This window comes from Schistocerca gregaria, chromosome 1, assembly GCF_023897955.1.
Source record: "Schistocerca gregaria isolate iqSchGreg1 chromosome 1, iqSchGreg1.2, whole genome shotgun sequence".
Taxonomy (NCBI): Eukaryota; Metazoa; Arthropoda; class Insecta; order Orthoptera; family Acrididae; genus Schistocerca; species Schistocerca gregaria.
Window position 1 is genome coordinate 760,282,409 of NC_064920.1, and position 20,767 is coordinate 760,303,175.

At 42.6% G+C, this 20,767-nt stretch overlaps 1 protein-coding gene across 1 annotated transcript in view; it reads right to left on the minus strand.

The window, feature by feature from the left end:
• The window catches only part of LOC126268008 (neuronal acetylcholine receptor subunit alpha-7-like), a 587,517-nt gene that overhangs the window by 35,751 nt on the left and 530,999 nt on the right, over positions 1-20,767 (minus strand). The window contains exons 3-5 of the mRNA XM_049973406.1: positions 16,014-16,197; positions 15,658-15,874; positions 3,286-3,420 (exon numbers count right to left, since the gene is read on the minus strand). Of these exons, the coding sequence (XP_049829363.1) occupies positions 3,286-3,420; positions 15,658-15,874; positions 16,014-16,197 (536 nt within the window). The remainder of the gene's footprint in view (positions 1-3,285; positions 3,421-15,657; positions 15,875-16,013; positions 16,198-20,767) is intronic.

The following is a 20,767-nucleotide window of genomic DNA, read 5'->3' on the forward strand; positions in this document are numbered from 1 at the left end:
TACTATGCCTGTACATCAGTGTGTGTGTTTGAGTACGTGTGCACACCCTGAATAATTGAAAAATGTATCGATATACTCGATTTCACTGAATGTGTCTAAAAATGCACATGCTTGACTGATATCTTCAGGTCTCTAAGGACAATATGGGCCACTTTTCAGCGGAAGGAGGAGATAGGCTCTCCCAATATCGTCCTTGAAGTGTAGCTCCATCAACATCAACAATAATCGCAGGTCTTACCGGAGATCATATTAACGGACTTCTTCATCGAAGATCACTTAAACGTAAGCGAACGCCTAAACAAAATAAATCCGTTTATACACTCCTGGAAATTGAAATAAGAACATCGTGAATTCATTGTCCCAGGAAGAGGAAACTTTATTGACACATTCCTGGGGTCAGATACATCACATGATCACACTGACAGAACCACAGGCACATAGACACAGGCAACAGAACATGCACAATGTCGGCACTAGTACAGTGTATATCCACCTTTCGCAGCAATGCAGGCTGCTATTCTCCCATGGAGACGATCGTAGAGATGCTGGATGTAGTCCTGTGGAACGGCTTGCCATGCCATTTCCACCTGGCGCCTCAGTTGGACCAGCGTTCGTGCTGGACGTGCAGACCGCATGAGACGACGCTTCATCCAGTCCCAAACATGCTCAATGGGAGACAGATCCGGAGATCTTGCTGGCAAGGGTAGTTGACTTACACCTTCTAGAGCACATTGGGTGGCACGGGATACATGCGGACGTGCATTGTCCTGTTGGAACAGCAAGTTCCCTTGCCGGTCTAGGAATGGTAGAACGATGGGTTCGATGACGGTTTGGATGTACCGTGCACTATTCAGTGTCCCCTCGACAATCACCAGAGGTGTACGGCCAGTGTAGGAGATCGCTCCCCACACCATGATGCCTGGTGTTGGCCCTGTGTGCCTCGGTCGTATGCAGTCCTGACTGTGGCGCCCACCTGCACGGCGCCAAACACGCATACGACCATCATTGGCACCAAGGCAGAACCGACTCTCATCGCTGAAGACGACACGTCTCCATTCGTCCCTCCATTCACGCCTGTCGCGACACCACTGGAGGCGGGCTGCACGATGTTGGGGCGTGAGCGGAAGACGGCCTAACGGTGTGCGAGACCGTAGCCCAGCTTCATGGAGACGGTTGCGAATGGTCCTCGCCGATACCCCAGGAGCAACAGTGTCCCTAATTTGTTGGGAAGTGGCGGTGCGGTCCCCTACGGCACTGCGTAGGATCCTACGGTCTTGGCGTGCATCCGTGCGTCGCTGCGGTCCGGTCCCAGGTCGACGGGCACGTGCACCTTCCGCCGACTACTGGCGACAACATCGATGTACTGTGGAGACCTCACGCCCCACGTGTTGAGCAATTCGGCGGTACGTCCACCCGGCCTCCCGCATGCCCACTATACGCCCTTGCTCAAAGTCCGTCAACTGCACATACGGTTCACGCCCACGCTGTCGCGGCATGCTACCAGTGTTAAAGACTGCGATGGAGCTCCGTATGCCACGGCAAACTGGCCGACACTGACGGTGGCGGTGCACAAATGCTGCGCAGCTAGCGCCATTCGACGGCCAACACCGCGGTTCCTGGTGTGTCCGCTGTGCCGTTCGTGTGATCATTGCTTGTACAGCCCTCTCGCAGTGTCCGGAGCAAGTATGGTGGGTCTGACACACCGGTGTCAATGTGTTCTTTTTTCCATTTCCAGGAGTGTACTTAAAGGTGACATAAGACTCCCGCTTTTGGAAATTGTGCCCAAAATGACGATTTTACATATGTAGCATTTACACCTAGAAAAACCGCTTACTTTAAGGGTGGATTTACTATGAGGAAATTCTTGTTAAAGATATACCTCGCATGTATATTAATTTTGACTTGTTCCACGTAAAAAATGAAACTGCTATGAGCAGGCAGAGGAAGCGATACAATGGATCTCTGTAGTACGTTACCAGTGCTCCAGGAGCGCTAAACAACTAACAGGACCAGTGAAAGTATAGATGTTATGTCTTCAGATTAATATCAGGTCTCTAAGCAAGCCAAGTGGCATTGTCTATAGTGCATGCAACGTGGGACTAACTCTGATTATTGTCTTTATGCTTATGATGAAATGTAACAGTAAGTAGAGTTTTGCTGTTACATAGATCTACTCAATTTTTATATATAATATTTTGTTGTGAGATATATATAGTGTTTCCTGGAAGCATATATAGATTATGTTAATATTTATATTACTTTTAAGTACAGAATTTCGATTTTACTTTTTTGTTTCCTGTAGTTTGCATGGCTCTGGTGGTTCTTTTTCAAGCACTATTGATCTACAGTGTAAGCTATAAATCAACTGCATGTCACAATTGCACGGATCTTGTGACTGGGTTAAATGAGGGAACATGGGAACTGCAGAGGGTGACAATGGAGTAGAATGTTAGGGCAGGAAGAGTAGGGTGGATGTCTGTTCTTATCCCATTGTGGTAGCGGTGATATTCTTGTATTAGATGTTATGAAGGTGCGGAGTAGGTCAATTCAATCTTGAATATCATTTGTAAATTCAATCTTGAATATCATTTGTGATCGAAGGCAAAATATACTTTTAGCTGCAATTCATAGATCACTAAACTTCTGGGTATAGCGACGTATCATCTTATAATATACTAAATGTCCAGTGATGTTGAGACGGCCGTCCTCAGGCCGAATAATCGTATATTTAGTATTTTAACATTCAAGTATAAGCACATTACGCGGCAGACTACCTTGAAGGATTTCAATGAGGTCATTAGCCGTACAAACCTGCGTATTCGTATCCCTCGACTAGTTTACTCATTCTTCTTCTCTGTTACTGTTTGAAGTTTCTTCCATAGTGCGAAAGGAAGTGTCATCTCACATTAATATGTTGCTTAATTCACTGTTAAAGACTTAAATACAACTGGTTTGCAAGGAGCTTTGACAGTGCTAATAAACAGAAATATGCCTGTTAATTGGTATGTAAAGTCTTCAATATGATAAGGGTTACATACACCATTGGCTTAGTTGAAATAGGGAGCCTAATGATGAAACAGTGTTATTCCTAGACTTACTGGTTAAAATTGACGTAACTACTTAGTTGCGCAGTAATGTCATAGTAGAAAGTCATTTATTAATTTAATGAAACTTTTGACGTTGGATTCTACAAGAAATTGTAGCGGGGAAGCTAGTAATTTTGTTTTTGAATGGTAGTAAGTTTGGAGCAGACCTATAAGAAGGGATTTCCTACAAAGTACTTACTTATGAGTGGCGTCTTTTCTGTTGGAGGCAGGCTTTCCCTTATAGTCATGAGAAACACCGTCATCGATAGCAGAGCGCTAATTCCCAGTGTAACTTTCTCTCCGGATTCCGAAGGAACGTAGAACACCAAAAGCGCTGAAATAAAAAGCAGTTTACTTTTAAACTGTGTAAATTATATTCACAGAACATGAATATGTTGTTTCATTGTCTACTAAAAGATTATCGCAGTTGTTTATGAAGGATGTTTTGATATTCTTATTTGTTTTCAAGCATAGAATTTTGGTGAAAAACTCTGTCGACATATTCAGAGAGTAATTAAAACAACTATAGCTTGTAGCCGGCATCTAGTTTGCATATAGTGTACCATTCGAAGTTAGAGAAACTTGTTTATTAGTAAATTGCGGTAGTGAAAAAAACTGTTGCATACCACAACTGTTCTGATAGGAACTACCCCCGTTTACTTTCTCGCTTTTGAAAGTCGGTTCTGATGATCGAAGTAGGTGCTAAAAAGCCTGTTAGGCTGACAGCTGTAAGTAGTAAAAACCTGAAAAGTCGCTAAATCAGAGGCATAGTTTTATATCCCCCACACAGTACTACCGTCACTCACGAAACCAAGTCACCTAATTCAGTAGATGAAACATTTCAGAATGGCCTCCAATAATTAGCTAAATGTAAATTGAATGAATAAGTTAGTTTCGATTCAAACAAAATCCTACAGAGTGCCGGTACTAAGCGACAGTTGACTTTATTGGTCACCATTTATCCGTGTGATGGATTTCCTCTGTGAGTCTTTAGTGTGCTGTCCGCATTTTTTTAATTTGTACAAATTATCTCCCATTGGCACATAATACAGAATAAATTGTTTAAGTTCCCTTTAAACATAATTGTGCAATCTCGTGTTGATTTTACGATAGTGTGAAGTATTGTTGTGACTTTTCCAGTGCTCGGGGACTAATTATTAGTGAGCGGGCATCTTGTAATGAGTATTAACGATAGACTAGCTCTAGAAATAATTTTACTACACTGCTCAACAGAAGTTCGGAATAGTGTCGTCAAATGAAATTTACGATACCAGAGGTCTCATTGACAGGGGCACTTCATGCATTATCCAGTTACAGCTCCCTTACTAGAGGGTGTTAACCGGGTGATCAAAAAGTCAGTATAAATTCGAAAACTGAATAAATCACGGAATAATGTAGATAGAGAGGCACAAATTGACACACATGCTTGGGATGACCTGTGGTTATATTAGAACAAAAAAAAAAAAGTTCAAAATCTTTCCGACAGATGGCGCTTCATCTGATCAGAATAGCAATAGTTAGCATAACAAAGTAAGACAAAGCAAAGATGATGTTCTTTACAGGAAATTCTCAGTATGTCTACCATCATTCCTCAACAATAGCTGTAGTCGAGGAATAATGTTGTGAACAGTACTGTAAAACATGTCCGGAGCTATGGTGAGGCATTGGCGTCGGATGTTGTCTTTCAGCATCCCTAGAAATGTCGGTCGATCACGATACACTTGCGACTTCAGGTAACCCCAAAGCCAATAATCGCACGGACTGAGGTCTGGGGACCTGGGAGGCCAAGCATGACGAAAGTGGCGGCATCACAAACGACGCGCGCAAGAGATCTTTCACGCGTCTAGCAATTTAGGGGTGGAGCGCCATTCTGCAGAAGCATCGTACGTTCCAGCAGGTGTTTATCAGCTAGCCTGAGGATGATGCGATTCTGTAACATAACTGCGTACCTCTCACCCGTCACGGTAGCAGTTACAAAACCAGAATCACGCATTTCCTCGTAGAAAAAAGGCCCGATAACGGTAGATGTGGTAAATCCAACCCATACCGTGACTTTCTTGTCGTGCAATGGAGTTTCCACGACAGTTCTAGGATTTTCGGTAGCCCAAATTGTGCAGTTGTGGGCGTTGACAGACCCTCGGAGCGTGAAATGAGCTTCGTCGGTCCATAACACGTTACTCAACCAATCGTCATCTTCCGCTCTCTTTTGAAACGCCCACACCGCAAATGCCCTCCGCTTCACTAAATCTCCAGGTAACAGTTCATGATCCCGATGGATTTTGTACGGAAAGCATCGGAGGGTACGCGTAAGTGCCAACCAAACAGTGGCGGTGCGACGTGCGACTGCACGAGCGCTGACTTCCCCGTGCATAGAGGAACCCGCTACAGCCTCCATTTCTTCCTGAACTGTCTCAGCAGCATTACGCCTTGTACTCGGTCGGCCACTACGGGGTCTATCGTCTAAACAACCCGAGGCTTCGAACTTCGAAATCATTCTCGCCACAGCTGCATTTGTCAACGGACCTTTACCCGCTCGAATCTCCTTCTTATGGCGATAGGATCTTAACGCTGAACTAGCACATTCCCCATTCTGATAATACAGCTTCACTAAAAGCGCCTTTTCTGGTACCGTCAACATGCTGCGACTGCTGGCGCATCTGATTCTCTCTCTCATTACATCTCCTTTTATACACGATAGTCATGCGCAGTCACTGACGTTTTGCTGTCCAGCGCCAATTGTCGGGCATTTTGCGAACTTTTTTTTTTTTTTGGGGGGGGGTCTAATAAAACCCATGTCATTCCAGGCATGTGTGTTACTTTTTACCTCTCTACCTACATTATTCCGTGGTTTATTAAATTTTCAAATTTATACTGACTTTTTGATCACCCGGTACTACTTGCATGCTTTGTGGCCGTTTCCCAGTCATATAAACATACCGCTGCCGGAGTTACACATCGCGAGCAGTTGAGTATCAACAACAGCTTCATTTAGATTGTGTTCAACAGTGCAGTAATATGGCACGTAGAGGTGTGCAACACTTTGATAGAGCAGGACAGGGGCTTTACTTTCAGCCGGTCACATACACCAAGATATTGCCGTTCGGTTACATGTCACTCAAATGGGGGTGTCTAAGATGTGGATAAAGTACAGAGAGACAGGCAATGTGAACATAGTCCTCGCAGTGGTCCAACACTAATGCAGGATCGTTTCCTCCAACTGTCGGCTCGCAGGCTCCCAACATCAACTGCCAGAAATATTGCAGAGGACTTCTCCCAGACAACAGGGATTCGTATCTCAGAGCGAACAGTGCGTAGAAAAGTGCATCAGGGTGGTCTTCCTTCCAGAAGACGAATGAGAAGTTTTGCACTGAACCAAAGGAACCGACACAATCGAAGGACTGGGTTGTTGCACATCAACATTGGACCTTGCATTATGGAGTAGTGTCATGTTTGCTGACGAGACCAGGATTGGTTTGCATCGGACACTAGTCGTGTTAGGGTTTGGAAAAGCGCTAGACGACACCAGGGTCGCCCAAACGTTGAGGAGTTGAGGAAGTCTATCCGTCTGCAGGCGGAAGTGATGTTTTGGGCGGCAATAATGATGGGACGGCAGACCGCTCTAATTCCCGTCCACGCCAACTTGACTGCTCCCCAATACCTCCAACAAACGATTGTAAAGCCCTGTAGACGTGAAGTCGGTGACAAATTCATCCTAATCGATGGAAATGCAACATCTCGAAACCTTCAAAGATGGAACATCAACCAAACGCATTGGCCAGTACAGTCCACAGACATGAATGGAACAGAGCATGCACGGGACGTGTTCCACCTAGCTTCAGGACATCACTGAAGCTGCCATTGAGATCCAGAGCATGCCTCGCAGAATGGAGGAAGTCACCCGTGTGTAGGGAGGACATACTCACCTCTAAAACTGATAATCATTATCACGAGATGAAAATTTCCATCTCAAGTTGTCCTTCAAACAACCTATCAAAACTCTGATCCTGTGTGGCGGACAGACAAAGCACTGCACATTGTGTTTCCGAAGAGTTCTTCCAATTTTCGCTGGCATTTTCCACATAAGGTATGAACATTGATGCAAAAGGTGTGTCTACTTCCTCTCGTGCAATATTTGGACTTGCTGCGTCCAAACAGCTGTTTCACAGTGAAGGTGGAGTACAACGAAAAGCTCCTGCCCGTTGACGTGACGGTTAAGCGAAAAGCAGATGACACACTCGGGTAAAGCGTTTACAGCAAGCTGCTCAAACTTGCATTCGTATGGCAGTTCTCACTTTTCACGATGTGGAGCACACTGGCAAGCACGACCCGTCGAATCTCCCACCGAAAGAGTTTAGTAATAGGCGCCTATAGACGGTTAATCAGATGAATGGGGGAAAAATCAGATCTGACGCAAACCGCAGACCGGAGATCGACAGTACAAGACGGTGTTGCAGATGTCATTGAGTAAGTAGGGCGTTTCTAGATTAGCTAGTACACAACTGTGAGTCGCGAGAGAGAGGCAGCGCTTGTGTCATTTCGGCAGCTGAGGAACAGTGGAGATTGAGAATCGCGTCTTCGGATACGATAGCTTTGCCGTAAACGATGAGTCTGTCGTTCCAACACGATGGATATTTCGTCGCCATTTCAATCGCACAGCTCCAAGTCGTACTGCGATCCTATGATGGGTCAAATCTCTCAGAACAACAGGAAACATTCGTAAGAACATGACAACAGGTCATGATAAAAAAGTGAAGACACCTGATAACGTCGCCACTGTGAGAGAGACAGCCACCAAGAGTACGAAATGATTTGAACGTTATCACGTATACTGTCTACAATTGCTTCCGTATAAAATACTGGTGGGTTCAACAGTCGAAAGACAGGGAGAAGACATCGCCGTGCTATGCAAGTGATCTTTGAAGACGACCCTAGTGTTACAGAATTTATGAATGGTGACAAGCATTTTCACTCGTAAGTATGACAGTTAACAAACAGAACTATGGTTTTTGGCTTCTGGATAACCATCCGTCGTTTACGAAAGGCCTCTTCACTCCTGAGCTGTGACTGTGTGATGTACTGTAGTCACTATCTGTGAAATCGGGCCTTACTATTTTGAGACGGACGGCGTAACAGAGACGGTGGACACTAGACGTTACGTGCACACGATAAACTTGTTCGTCTTGCCAGAACTGCTGAGGCGACTGTTAAACAAGAGCAATATTTATTTTCATCAGCATGGTGCAACATGACACATTACAAATACACGCATAGCAGTTGTGAGGAGCATTTTTCCTTGGACTCTCATTCCTCGTTTATGTGAAGTGCTGTGTCCACCAATGTTACCAGATATGTCGGCTTGCGCCTTTTTCTTCTGAAGCTATTTGAAAGAATGTCTATATGTCCACAGGCACCAGAATTCAGAGGGACTGAAAGCTGTTTGTGAAAGAAGAGTCTGCTTGATTGACCAATGACTATTGTTGGCTCGAGTTAGGGGCAGTTTCCGGGAGAAAGTTGAAAATTGTATTTGAGAAACTGGCCGCCGCTTGGTTGATGTAATTTTTCGCAAGCAACAATGTAAATCATAGATGTTAACCTTTGATTTTGGTAAATAGAAATTCCTTAGAATACAACATATTACTTTTTATTTGAAAACTGCCCCTTTCCCGTGGGTCACCCTTTAATAAGTCGGCTTGCTGAAATGTTGTATTGTGTGTTTGTGTCTAACCGGCTGAATATCCGTGAACAGGCAAAGAAAGTGTAGTTTAACTGATACTGAGCATTGTTAAAGTATTGATAAGTAAGGAAAAATCAAATAATACTTCTGCTATAGGCGTCCTTGACATGTATGGCATTCCAGACGGAGCACTAACAACTGACGTGTCGAAACATGGCTGAATTTTTTATTACAGGAAGAACACACGGAAAGAAGCACAATGTCAAAATTTTAGCTGCTAAGACACACTGCAAGTGTTTTTGAAAAATGCTGAAACTTGCCAAATTTCTAGTTCGCCAGGTGGCTGCAGAACTGTACACCCTTGCCGTAGCTGTAGTAGACTGAATATGCGTACTGTGTACGCCTATCTTTGGCTGACATCATTACGCTTAACAGATGGCACAACGCAATCGTAATTGGTAAAGTGAATTTCCGTTTCCGTTGATAGTTTCTCTGACACAGTTGTTCACAGTTAGTAGTCAGTCGAATTTGCAACTCATTTAATATCCATAACAACTTTAGCAGTTGCCTTTGTGGTATAACTAAGTGTTAACAACGGAGATAAAACTGAATTAATTTTCTTAGTGATTTCTTGGCAGATGCTTGGTGATAGTATCTGCCTCTGTGTAGAGAGTTTCGCAGAAACGTGGAATCCGATTAATGTTTTCCACCTTGGAAAGATGAAATGTGAAGAACCTATTTTGCAGTCAGAATCACCTAAATCTCCTGAAGACTACACATGTGCATTTAATAGTTAATTCTTGGACATTCGTCCCAATAATGTCGACATTTCGTTAGAAACTATGGCAACAGTAGAAGAAACAGTAATAACTCAGACAGTTCTGTGAACTGTAGTTCGAACGATAATTGATGTGCTAATTAAAGCCCAGAGCAAAAACAAAGTACCTTCCAAGCCCTAGAATACATGTACAGTAAAAGCTTTCAGTGACACAGAAAAGGCTGTAATTTGTTTTGCTAAACGAAGTAAGGAGGAAACACTTAAGCTGTGTGCACAGCCAGTTTTGTTTCATAAAATATGAAAATGATTGGTAGGGTAAGGTGGGGGAATTACACGCATGCGGGTAATCCCACGCAGGCTGATTTACGCAGTTTGAATGGCGCAAGCTGTACCCAGTTGGTGCTACACCCTGCAGGCAGGAGTAACAACTACTTCGCAGCTTACGCCAGCCATTTTCCAGTGGCATTGTTGGAACAGTGAAGTATTGTTTATTTTCGGCGTGTCTCATGTAATTTTGGTCAGCAAGGTAAGTGCTACTATAAGTTGCTTTAAGGTAATTCTTGCGTATCAACTACTAACCTTAGATGAAACCTTTAATTTAATTGTAGATTTGTCCCACTATTTGAATTAGGTGCCGAGTTATGCTTAGGTTAGTCATCGAACTTATGGTGGGATAATGCCACGCAGCTGTTGAAGTGCGTCGTGTTCCCCCTTGCAGATTATATTTTCAATACTAATGAGGTTTTTTTTAAAAAAAATTTCAGATGGGTTGATATTATAAAAGAAAAACTCAGAAAGCAAAATAGACACAAGAGGAGCTTTGTAAGGCTCTTGATGCCATCAAATCTGGAAGAAAAGTAAGAGAAGTATCAAGAGCTTTAGGGATTCATGAAGCTACTCTGCGAACGAGAATGAAGGGTCCAAAAGTTGGAAGAAACCCAACATTTTCGACAGAACAGGAAAATGAGATTAGGGATCATGTTATTACAATGGCCAAGCTGTTCTATGGCATTACATACATACAGCTTCGAAAGATTGCATTTGAGTATGCGGAGGCTAACGACATTGCAAACAATTTTTATAAGTCATCTAGGTTAGCTGGAAAGGATTGGTTAGCTCTATTTTTAAAAAGAAATCCAAGTATTAGCATGAGAAAACCTGAAGTAACTAGCATTGACAGAATACAGGCATTTAATGAAGAAGAGGTTAATGTATATTTTAAAAATTTAGAACATGTCTTTGAAAAATATAAATTTAAAGAGGGGCGAGTGTTCAACGTCGATGAAACAGGCATAAATACTATACAAAACCTCGAGAGAATTTTGGCTCCTACAGGTGTTAAACAAATTGATGGGGACACGTCTTAGGGAAGGGGGAAACATGTGACTGTGATATGTTGTTTCAGTGCTGCTGGTACCCACATTCCCCCTATGTTTATCTTTCCCAGGAAGAGGATGTCAAATCTCTTAAGTAAAGGTGGACCAGTTGGAGCAATATATGGTTGTTCTATAAATGGCTGGTCCAATGAGTCATTATTTTTCGAATGGATCCAACATTTTCAGAATAATGGAAAATCAACTATTGATGACCCTGTGCTGCTGATTTTAGATAATCACAGCAGCCACATTTCACCTGATATTTTTGAACTTTGTAAAAAAAAATTCTATTGTGATGGTAACCATACCTCCACACACTTCTCACAAGCTTCAACCACTAGATGTTACATTATTTTCTTCTTTGAAATCAGCCTTTAATCGTGAATGTGACATGTATATGAAGTCACAGGTGTATCAAAAATTACACCATATGAATTAGCAGAACTTTTTGTTAAGGCATATATTAAGGTCGCTACCATGGACAAAGGGCAGTCAGGGCTTAAGGCATGTGGTATTTGCCCTTTCAATCAAACAAATTTCAGCATGACGACTTACAACAATGTGAGATCTTCAGAGATGTCCTTGAAGATTAAGAGGTCCCGAATGCAACAAATGGAAATCAAGTGGTTGCATCTACAAACGAGCCACATATCCCTAAAAGGAGTCAAGAACAGATTCCTGGATCTTCAGCAGAAGATGTTCCACTTCTAGTAGGCCTAGAAGAGGTCACAACAACATCAACTAAAAGTGCATGTGTCAAGCACGTTAGTGTATTTGACATATCTCCTGTTCCAAAACAAAAACAAGTTCTTCCTAAGACAAAACAAGCCAAGGGAACACCTAAGGGAAAGTCAGTGATCCTTATAGCAACTCCAGAGAAGAATAGACTGCTAACGGAGTTATCAATAAATAAATAAAAAGAAGCCATGAAAAAGAATGCTGAAGGAAACAAAAAAAGAAATCTTAAGGATAAAGCAGATAAGTGCAGAAATCTGCAACTTAAAAAAATCTCGAAGAAGAAACAGACATTATATAAGAAGAAACACCACCAAGAAAGTGAAAGTAGCAGCGAGGATGACGTAAATCTGGACTTGCACAACATTTACGATGACGATGAAATGGATGATATTGATCCATTGGCGGTTTCAGAAGATGTCTGTTTAGTTTGTGGAGCGTTTGGGAAAGATGGAGAACTATGGTACCGATGTATTTCTTGTTGCAGATGGAGTCATGAAGAATGTAGTGGCTGGAACATTCCAAAAGGTTATAAGTGCGATCTTTGCTATATGAGAAAATGAACTCTTTTCACATCAATAAAAATGTACAAAACGAAAATTATAAACATACTGTTTACTATTTGTAGTAACTAATAAGCAAATAAAAATAGCAAGTATTGTACATGTTTATGGTTTGTTTGTTTTACGTGTTATTACCCAGTACTTAGCGTGTCATTACCCTCAGGGGTGGAGAATACCACACATTTGCACTTTTTTATTTTAATGTTCAAAATTAAGGTACTGTTTATAACTATTTACAGACGATTGGAATATTTGGAGAAATGTCCATTGTATGGTATCTATTTATTTTCGTAGGTTTTAATGACGTACCGAATGGTTCACATCGATCTTTCCTTAGGTGCGTGTATTTCCCACACTTTCCCCTATAAATGGAAGAAAGATTGACACGAAACGAAATATGTGCCAAAATGAAACTCGCAAAAGCGTGAAATGAAAACTATTCGAAACATTTAGAACTGTTCGTGAGAGTGAATGCATTGTTACCGAGGAAGATCTACGAAACTGGCCTTACGAATTGTGTGTGAGATGACCATTACTGATTTCCAGGCATCTTCGACTTGATTTAACAAATTCAGGAAATTATATGGTAAAAGAAGTCGCTGATGTGAGACGAAGTTTATTCATATTCAACAGTTCCAGTGATAATTATCGCCGCGCAGTGTGGCCGCGCGGTTTAGGGCGCCTTGTCACGGATTGCGCGGCCACTCCCGCCGGGGGTTCGAGTCCTCCCTCGGGCATGGGTATGTGTGGTGTCCTTAGGATAAGTTAGATTAAGAAGTGTGTAACTCTAGGGACCGATGACCTCAGCGGTTTGGTCCCTTAGGAATTCCCAAACTTTAGAACATTTGATAATTATTGGTGGATTACTGTTTCCGAAACTTTATCTCTGCCTTCAGGAAAGCCAGGACAAATTAGGACGAAAAATTAAAAAAAAAGGTTCTTTTACTTGCAAAAATCTTGTAATCGACGTGGCAACATCTTGAAAAAACAAAGAATAATTCTGAAAGCTACATTTGTAACGTTTTCTTACCATTTGTAAAGAATAATTCATTGTATTTAGGAGGACTACGAGAAGACTGTTAATATAATTCAGATTCCACGTGGAAGTAATTGTGCAATTCAGCCTTTCGAAAAAAAAAAACACTACCGAGTAAATCAGTTTAAAGCATTTTTCAGTTAACTGTCGAGCAGCATAATTTCCAATTGCTCTTTGTCATTGCAGATTTATCAGCAGAACAGTATTGTTAAACTTCGGTCGTCAGCTTGCATCATCACATTTTACAAATTTTATCATGTATGCCTCCTACACAGCAGAATAGGCAGAACATTGGCCACGACCATATCTTACTCCATTCCAGTTCTGTCTAAATAGACTAGTAATTACTGTGAAGTGCCTGAATGCATTAACTTTCTGTTACCAGTCAGGTCTAGTGTAAGGGAAATGTTTGGTTTCGTCATGCAATAGACACTTCTCATTTTTGTGACAACTAAGGGAATAAACAAGCAACTGTTTCATTGTTGGCAAAATATATGTTCTTTTGCTTGTGCCTTTGTCTCGTAGGTTTCGCATGGTCGGCATGGTTACAGTCAGATTTGACATGGTTAATTGAAGAGGTGGCCGGATGCCCTTCCTGTCGCTACCCCGTACCCACCCGGATAGAATCAGTGTACCCCAACAGCTTGCGTCTAGTGTAAACCATGAAACAGTACAAGTGTGCTTCAAATGAAACTGTGCTTCAGATGTCTGTGAGTCGTGTAACTGAGGCGGTACGTGGGGACCAGCCCAGTATTCATCTAGTAGGATGTGGAAAACCGCCTAAAAAACACATTCAGATTGTCCGGCACACCAGCCCTTCGTCGTTAATCCGCGAGGCGGATTCGATCCGGGGCCGGCGCGCCTACCTGAGTCCAAGAAGCAGCGCATTAGCGCTCTCGGCTAACCTGGCGGGTTTGGAAAACATACGTTATTATTCTGAAAGTATCAAAAGAACTGTGCTGCATGGGTTCTTATATAATATAATATTTAAGTCAACAACCTAAGGTCCCGATTGATGGAAGTTGGCTGTAATGTGACATCACACACTGTCTCGATTTTCAAAATATGGTTCAGATGGCTCTAAGTACTATAGGACTTAACATCTGAGGTAATCAGTCCCCTAGACTTAGAACTACTTAAACCTAACTAACCTAAGGACATCACACACACCCATGCTCGAGGCAGGATTCGAACCTGCGACTGTACCAGCAGCGCGATTCCGGACTGAAGCGCCTAGAACCGCTCGGTCACAGAAGCCGGCGCCTTGATTTTCTTCTTTCTGCTAGTCACTTTTGTAAGAAATAAATCTGCAAACAGCAACAGTTTAGCTGTCGATATGAACTGCTCGTTATTTAAAAAATTGATGAAATGAGGCATTTTTGATATCATTGAAGAGGTTACATTCACGTGTGTAAACTTTGGACTTTGCGCTACGCGGCACTCTGTCCTCTTGTCGCGGCTACGTCTGCTTAATCGCCGATTCCAGCACTAGGCAGGAAGTGCTGTGCAAACCGCTGTTATAAGAAGTTCTTCGTGCGGCAAATATGAATAACTTCAACACTTTTAAAAAACTGCTTGCGCCTTAGCACCTAAAATTTTGATAGTGCATTCATCTCGCTGTATTCTTCCAGTTTGAGAAATTTCAGGATAGGTTTCAACATGTCGGATTGGACCATTTCTTTGTAGGTACAAGTAGCAATCGTAAGCAGCGACTTGAACGATTGTGTCACTTCACAGCATTGTGGTCATATATTCTGCTGTCGTTGTTGCGGTCTTCAGTCCTGAGACTGGTCTGATGCAGCTCTCCATGCTACGCTATCCTGTGCAAGCTTCTTCATCTCCCAGTACCTACTGCAGCCTACATCTTTCTGAATCTGCTTACTGTATTCACCTCTTGGACTCCCTCTACGATTTTTACCCTCCACGGTGCCTCCAGTTTTCTGCTAGAGAATGAAACAAAGTGAGAGAACGAGGTGGTAACAATTTGCAGTACTGCGGTTGGATATGCACGGTGTTTTGATAAGTCACGTTGCGTGCAGAATAAGGCGCCATGGTAAATAAAGATATCCGTACTTAAGATTAGGGTGGGTTGGGTTTATCTCATATTTGTGATGCATTACTCAAGCGGCTGTAAAATGGTTCAAATGGCTCTGAGCACTATGGGACTTAACATCTGAGGTCATCAGTCCCCTAGAACTTAGAACTACTTAAACCTAACTAACCTAAGGACAACACACACATCCATGCCCGAGGCAGGATTCGAACCAGCGACAGTAACGGTCGCGCGGTTCCAGACTGAAGCGCGTAGAACCGCTCGGCCACAACGGACAGCCAAGCGGCTGTAGAACCTGCTTTTAACGCTAAGTTTTGACTAGCCTTTCGTAAGAGTTAGATTATATTATTACTTACCAATTCCGTTTATAAGGATACAAGGAAGAATCAAATTGAAGACATAAAACATGGGTCTCCGCCGCAGCCGAATGATGTACGTAATGTCGGGGTATGGCTCTGGACAGCACGAGTAGAATTCGACGTGGCGCACTGCATCGAAGCTGACCAAGTCGAACTCGCCGTTGGCCTGATAGTTGCTGACGTCACCCTCTTCCGTCTGCTTCACCAAGTCTAACTGTGGGACAAGCACGTATTAACTGCTATAATGTATACACAATTACGTAATAAAATAAGTGCCGAGAATCTGGCATTATTACCATTGTAAAGTAAAACGAGAATAATACAATGTCTGAAAAACGAAAGGCGATGAATACCTGATAGCCATCGTATGTCCAGGATGCCCATTTCATATTACAACTCTGAATATCGAACGGGAAGTATTCGACATTTATGTCGCACGAACTGCGGAAAATGCCGTGGCTCAGCCACACCACTTCTCCCGTGTACGTCACTATGACGTTGGTGTTGATCACAGCCGAGTTATACTGCGAATCGGCGCTGTGAACAATCGAGCAATGTTTACACGTTAAGGAAATTAGTTTTCATGGAACAAATTTCGCGATGACATGAAAGATAAAACACACAAATTTTTCAAACTAACACAAGTGGTTCAATATCAGCGCAAGATAAGGGCTATGACAAGAGAAGCTACCCGACAGTAGATGATTAAAGCGCAGTATTGGATGTTAACACTAAGAAGCGACATAAAGTAGGACGAACATGTAAAGTCTTAATAGGTAGGCCCAATGAGAGACTAAAATTTGTCAGGAGGGTTCTGGGAAACTGCAGCTCGTTTGTAAAGGAAGTTACGTACAAGATGCTACTGCCAGCAAATCTAGAGCACTGTTCCACCGATTGGAGTCCTCATCGAGTGGACCTAATAGCAGACATCGTACGAATTCGTACACGCGCTGCTAGCACCGTAGCCGGCTAGTATAACCCGTACGAAAGGGGTGATGTTATTCTTGTGCAACCCGTTGAATAAACTTAGACAACCGATGTACAATGATAAATAAGAAAACGTTTACCACAACATTTTTTTCCTTAGACGTGACAATTTCAATGACATCTTCAAATTCGATGAGGAATCTGCAACAATTGTGATGACGTCACTGTATACTTCGCGTAACTACAACATGCACATGAGACAAATCAGGTTCGGGCGAATACAGAACGTGCAAACAATCATTTTTGCGCTCTCAGTAAGCAAATAAAGTAGGACAATAAGTTATTAATACTGGTACTCTCACCGCAATATAACGTAAAGTGGCTTGCGGAGTGTATAGGTAGACTCAAAATAGCTGTAAAATACAAATTAATTATTTTTGGATTTTCAGTAATATGCGTACCAGAATTTTTTTGGTATTTTGTATGAAGTGATGCAGTACAACGTATTTTCGTGATGTTCCCTGTCATTTCACTGTTTGAGGAGTTACTGCACTTTACTACCAATGGTCTATGCCCCTATCTTCCTACAATATGGAATCCGAATCACGCTATAAATCTATATTTCTTATATACAGGAAACACTGATATACGTGAAAGTACGTCAACTGCCAGAAAAATCAGAGGAATCCAGGAAGGCAGCACCAATTTTTTGGATAATCATTTTTGTTTTTTACTTTTTAATTTGCGTAAATCTGCCAGACGTGAAGTTATTTTCATACCACATCTGCAAAATGATACACAGCGACTGTTACGGGTATTACTGTAGTCGTTTAAGTGTCAAAAATGTTTGTTTTGTCGAGAAGAAGGAAAAATAATATATTACCAGCAAACACCCACACTCGATTCTGTAAAGAATCAAACTCCAAAGTTTCAGACATCACACATCCTGAACTATGGGTTGTTCAATGATATAATTTTGCTGGTATATTAAAGTGATGCATGTAGATACCGTCTGCAAAATGTGTCCTGAATATAGTTAGTAATGAAGAACTAATAAATTAAAACGTATGAATGAACAGCAAAACTGCAAGGAAATTGAAAAGTGCTCTTATCATCAAACATTGAATGAATAAAGTTTGGGTAAATTCAGCGTCGTGAGATAACGCCACTTCAAGACATGCACAAAGTTCGTAACTGCCTATACAGGGTGTTACAAAAAGGTACGGCCAAACTTTCAGGAAACATTCCTCACACACAAATAAAGAAAAGATATTATGTGGACATGTGTCCGGAAACGCTTAATTTCCATGTTAGAGCTCATTTTAGTTTCATCAGTATGTACTGTACTTCCCCGATTCACCGCCAGTTGGCCCAGTTGAAGGAAGGTCATGTTGACTTCGGTGCTTGTGTTGACATGCGACTCATTGCTCTACAGTACTAGAATCAAGCAGGCATTGTTGGTGATGTCTTGATTGGGTCCCATGTTCTTCCACCTACGCTCAATGGAGCATGTTATCATGATTTCATAGGGGATACTCACCTGTGCTGCTAGAACATGTGTCTTTACAAGTTCGACAAAACATGTGGTTCATGCACGATGGAGCTCCTGCACATTTCAGTCGAAGTGTTCGTACGCTTCTCAACAACAGATTCGGTGATCGATGGATTGGTAGAGGCGGACCAATTCCATGGCTTCCACGCTCTCCTGACCTCAACCCTCTTGACTTTCATTTATGGGGGCATTTGAAAGCTCTTGTTTACGCAACCCCGGTACCAAATGTAAAGACTATTCGTGCTCGTATTGTGGACGGCTGTGATACAATACGCCATTCTCCAGGGCTGCATCAGTACATCAGGGATTCCATGCGACGGAGGATGGATGCAAGTATCCTCGCTAACGGAGGACATTTTGAACATTTCCTGTAGCAAAGTATTTGAAGTCACGCTGGTACTTTCTGTTGCAGTGTGTTTCCATTCCATGATTAATGTGATTTGAAGAGAAGTAATAAAATGAGCTCCAACATGGAAAGTAAGCGTTTCCGGACACATGTCCACATAACATATTTTCTTTCTTTGTGTGTGAGGAATTTTTCCTGAAAGTTTGGCCGTACCTTTTTGTAACACCTTGCATACCGGCACCTAATTTGCACCACAGCTATAAAATTCGTACCTCTTGTACTAAGTGACATTTAGTGAGGTCAGTGTTAGCTACGTGCTCCTTGGAGCCAAAATCTCGGGTATGGCCTGTGTGTGTTGAGGGACAGACCGCCTGCAGACAACGTTGATTCTGTTATAGTTTTGATCTTTTTGTGTATGTGGCGAAGGGAATTACTGTTATTAGGTACCTGGTAACATGACGTTTTATTTGTGGTTGAATGTACAGGAAATAATATTTATTTTCATATAGCGCGAATGTGTATCCTTTGTGGTTCGTTTGTAGGATGTTGACAAAGAGGAAATGGACACGTTCCTTATTATGTATCGCTATAAGTGTCATATATTCTACCGGTACAAACTGAGAAACTTGCTCTTAAAGTGAGCTTGTAAAAATGCGATTAGCATTACAATTGCAGCATAATGTTTGGAAGTGATATTGCAAATTTTAAAGTTTTCTTTAATCTAATTTATTAATTAAATAATTATTTAGTACTACAGTGTTGCAACAGAAAGACGCTGAGGAAAGTGGAGCACAGATGAACTCCATTTAAGTGTAACGTTATACCAACATAGAGACCACGCATTGAATGAATTAGTATGCGTATTACGTGTACGTAAGTCAGCAATTAAGAGGCACGCATAAATAGAAAATGAAAATACAAATTGGCGTAGCGCGGGGTAGCCATGCGGTCTGGGCCTCGTGCCACGGTTCGCGCGGCTCCTCCAGTCGGAGTTTCGACACCTCGCTTGGGCATGGGTGTGAGTGTTGTCCGTACCGTAAGTTAGTTTAAGTTAGATTAAGTAGTGTGTATGCTTAGGGGCCGATAACCTCAGCAGTTTGGTCCCATAGAACTTACCACAAATTTCCAAATTTTTGGGATATAACAATTTTGGGTCGCAGTTGTATGTTTTCCGACGAAGTTTAAAACGTATCGGAACAGCGTATTCTTACATTTGAAGCATGTTAGATGTACACTGAAGAGCCAAAGAAACTGGTACACCTGCCTAATATCATGTAACCCCCCCGTGAATGGCGAAGGCATGGACTCGACTAATGTGTAAAGTGGTTCTGGAGACAACTGACGCCATGAATCCAGCAGGGCTGGAGGGGGGTGGAGATCTGGAGATCTATTCTGAGCAACACGTTGCAAGGCATCGCAGATATGTTCAATAATGTTCATGTGTGGCCAGTTTGGTGGCCAGCGGAAGTGTTTAAACTGAGAAGAGTGTTCCTGGAGGCACTCTGTAGCAATTCTGGACCTGAGGGGTGCCGTATTGTCCTGCTGGAATTGCCCAAGCTCATCGAATGGCACAATGGACAAGAATGGATGCAAGTGATCAGACAGAATGCTTACGTATGCATCACCTGTCAGAGTCGTATCTAGACGTTTCAGGGGTCCCACATCATTCCAACTGCACACGTCCCACACCATTATAGAGCCTTCACCAGCTTGAACAGTCACCTGCTGATATGCAGAGTTCATAGATTTATGAGGTTGTCTCCATACCTGTACACGTCCGTCCGCTCGATACAACTTGAAACGAGACCCGTCCGACCCAGCAACATGTTTCTAGTGTTCAACAGTCCAATGTCAGTGTTGACGGGCCCAAGCAAGGTGTACAGCTTCGTGTTGTGCATTCATCAAAGGTACATGAGTGGGCCCTCGGCTCCGACACCCCGTATCGATACCATTTCGTTGAATCGTTCGCACGCCGACCCTTGTTGATGGCCTAGCACTGAAATCTGCAGCAATTTGCGGAAGCGTTGCACTTCTGTCACGTAGAACGATTCTCTTCACTCGTCGGTGGTCCCGTTCTTGCAGGACCGTCTTCCGGCCGCTGCGATGCCGGAGATCTGATGTTTTACCAGATTTCTAATATGCACGGTACACTCGTGAAATGGTCATGTGGAAAATCCTCGCTACCTAGGAGGTGGTGTGTCCCATCGCTCATACGCCGACTATAATACCACGTTCACACTCACTTAAATCTTGAAAACCTGCCATTGTAGTAGTAGTAACCG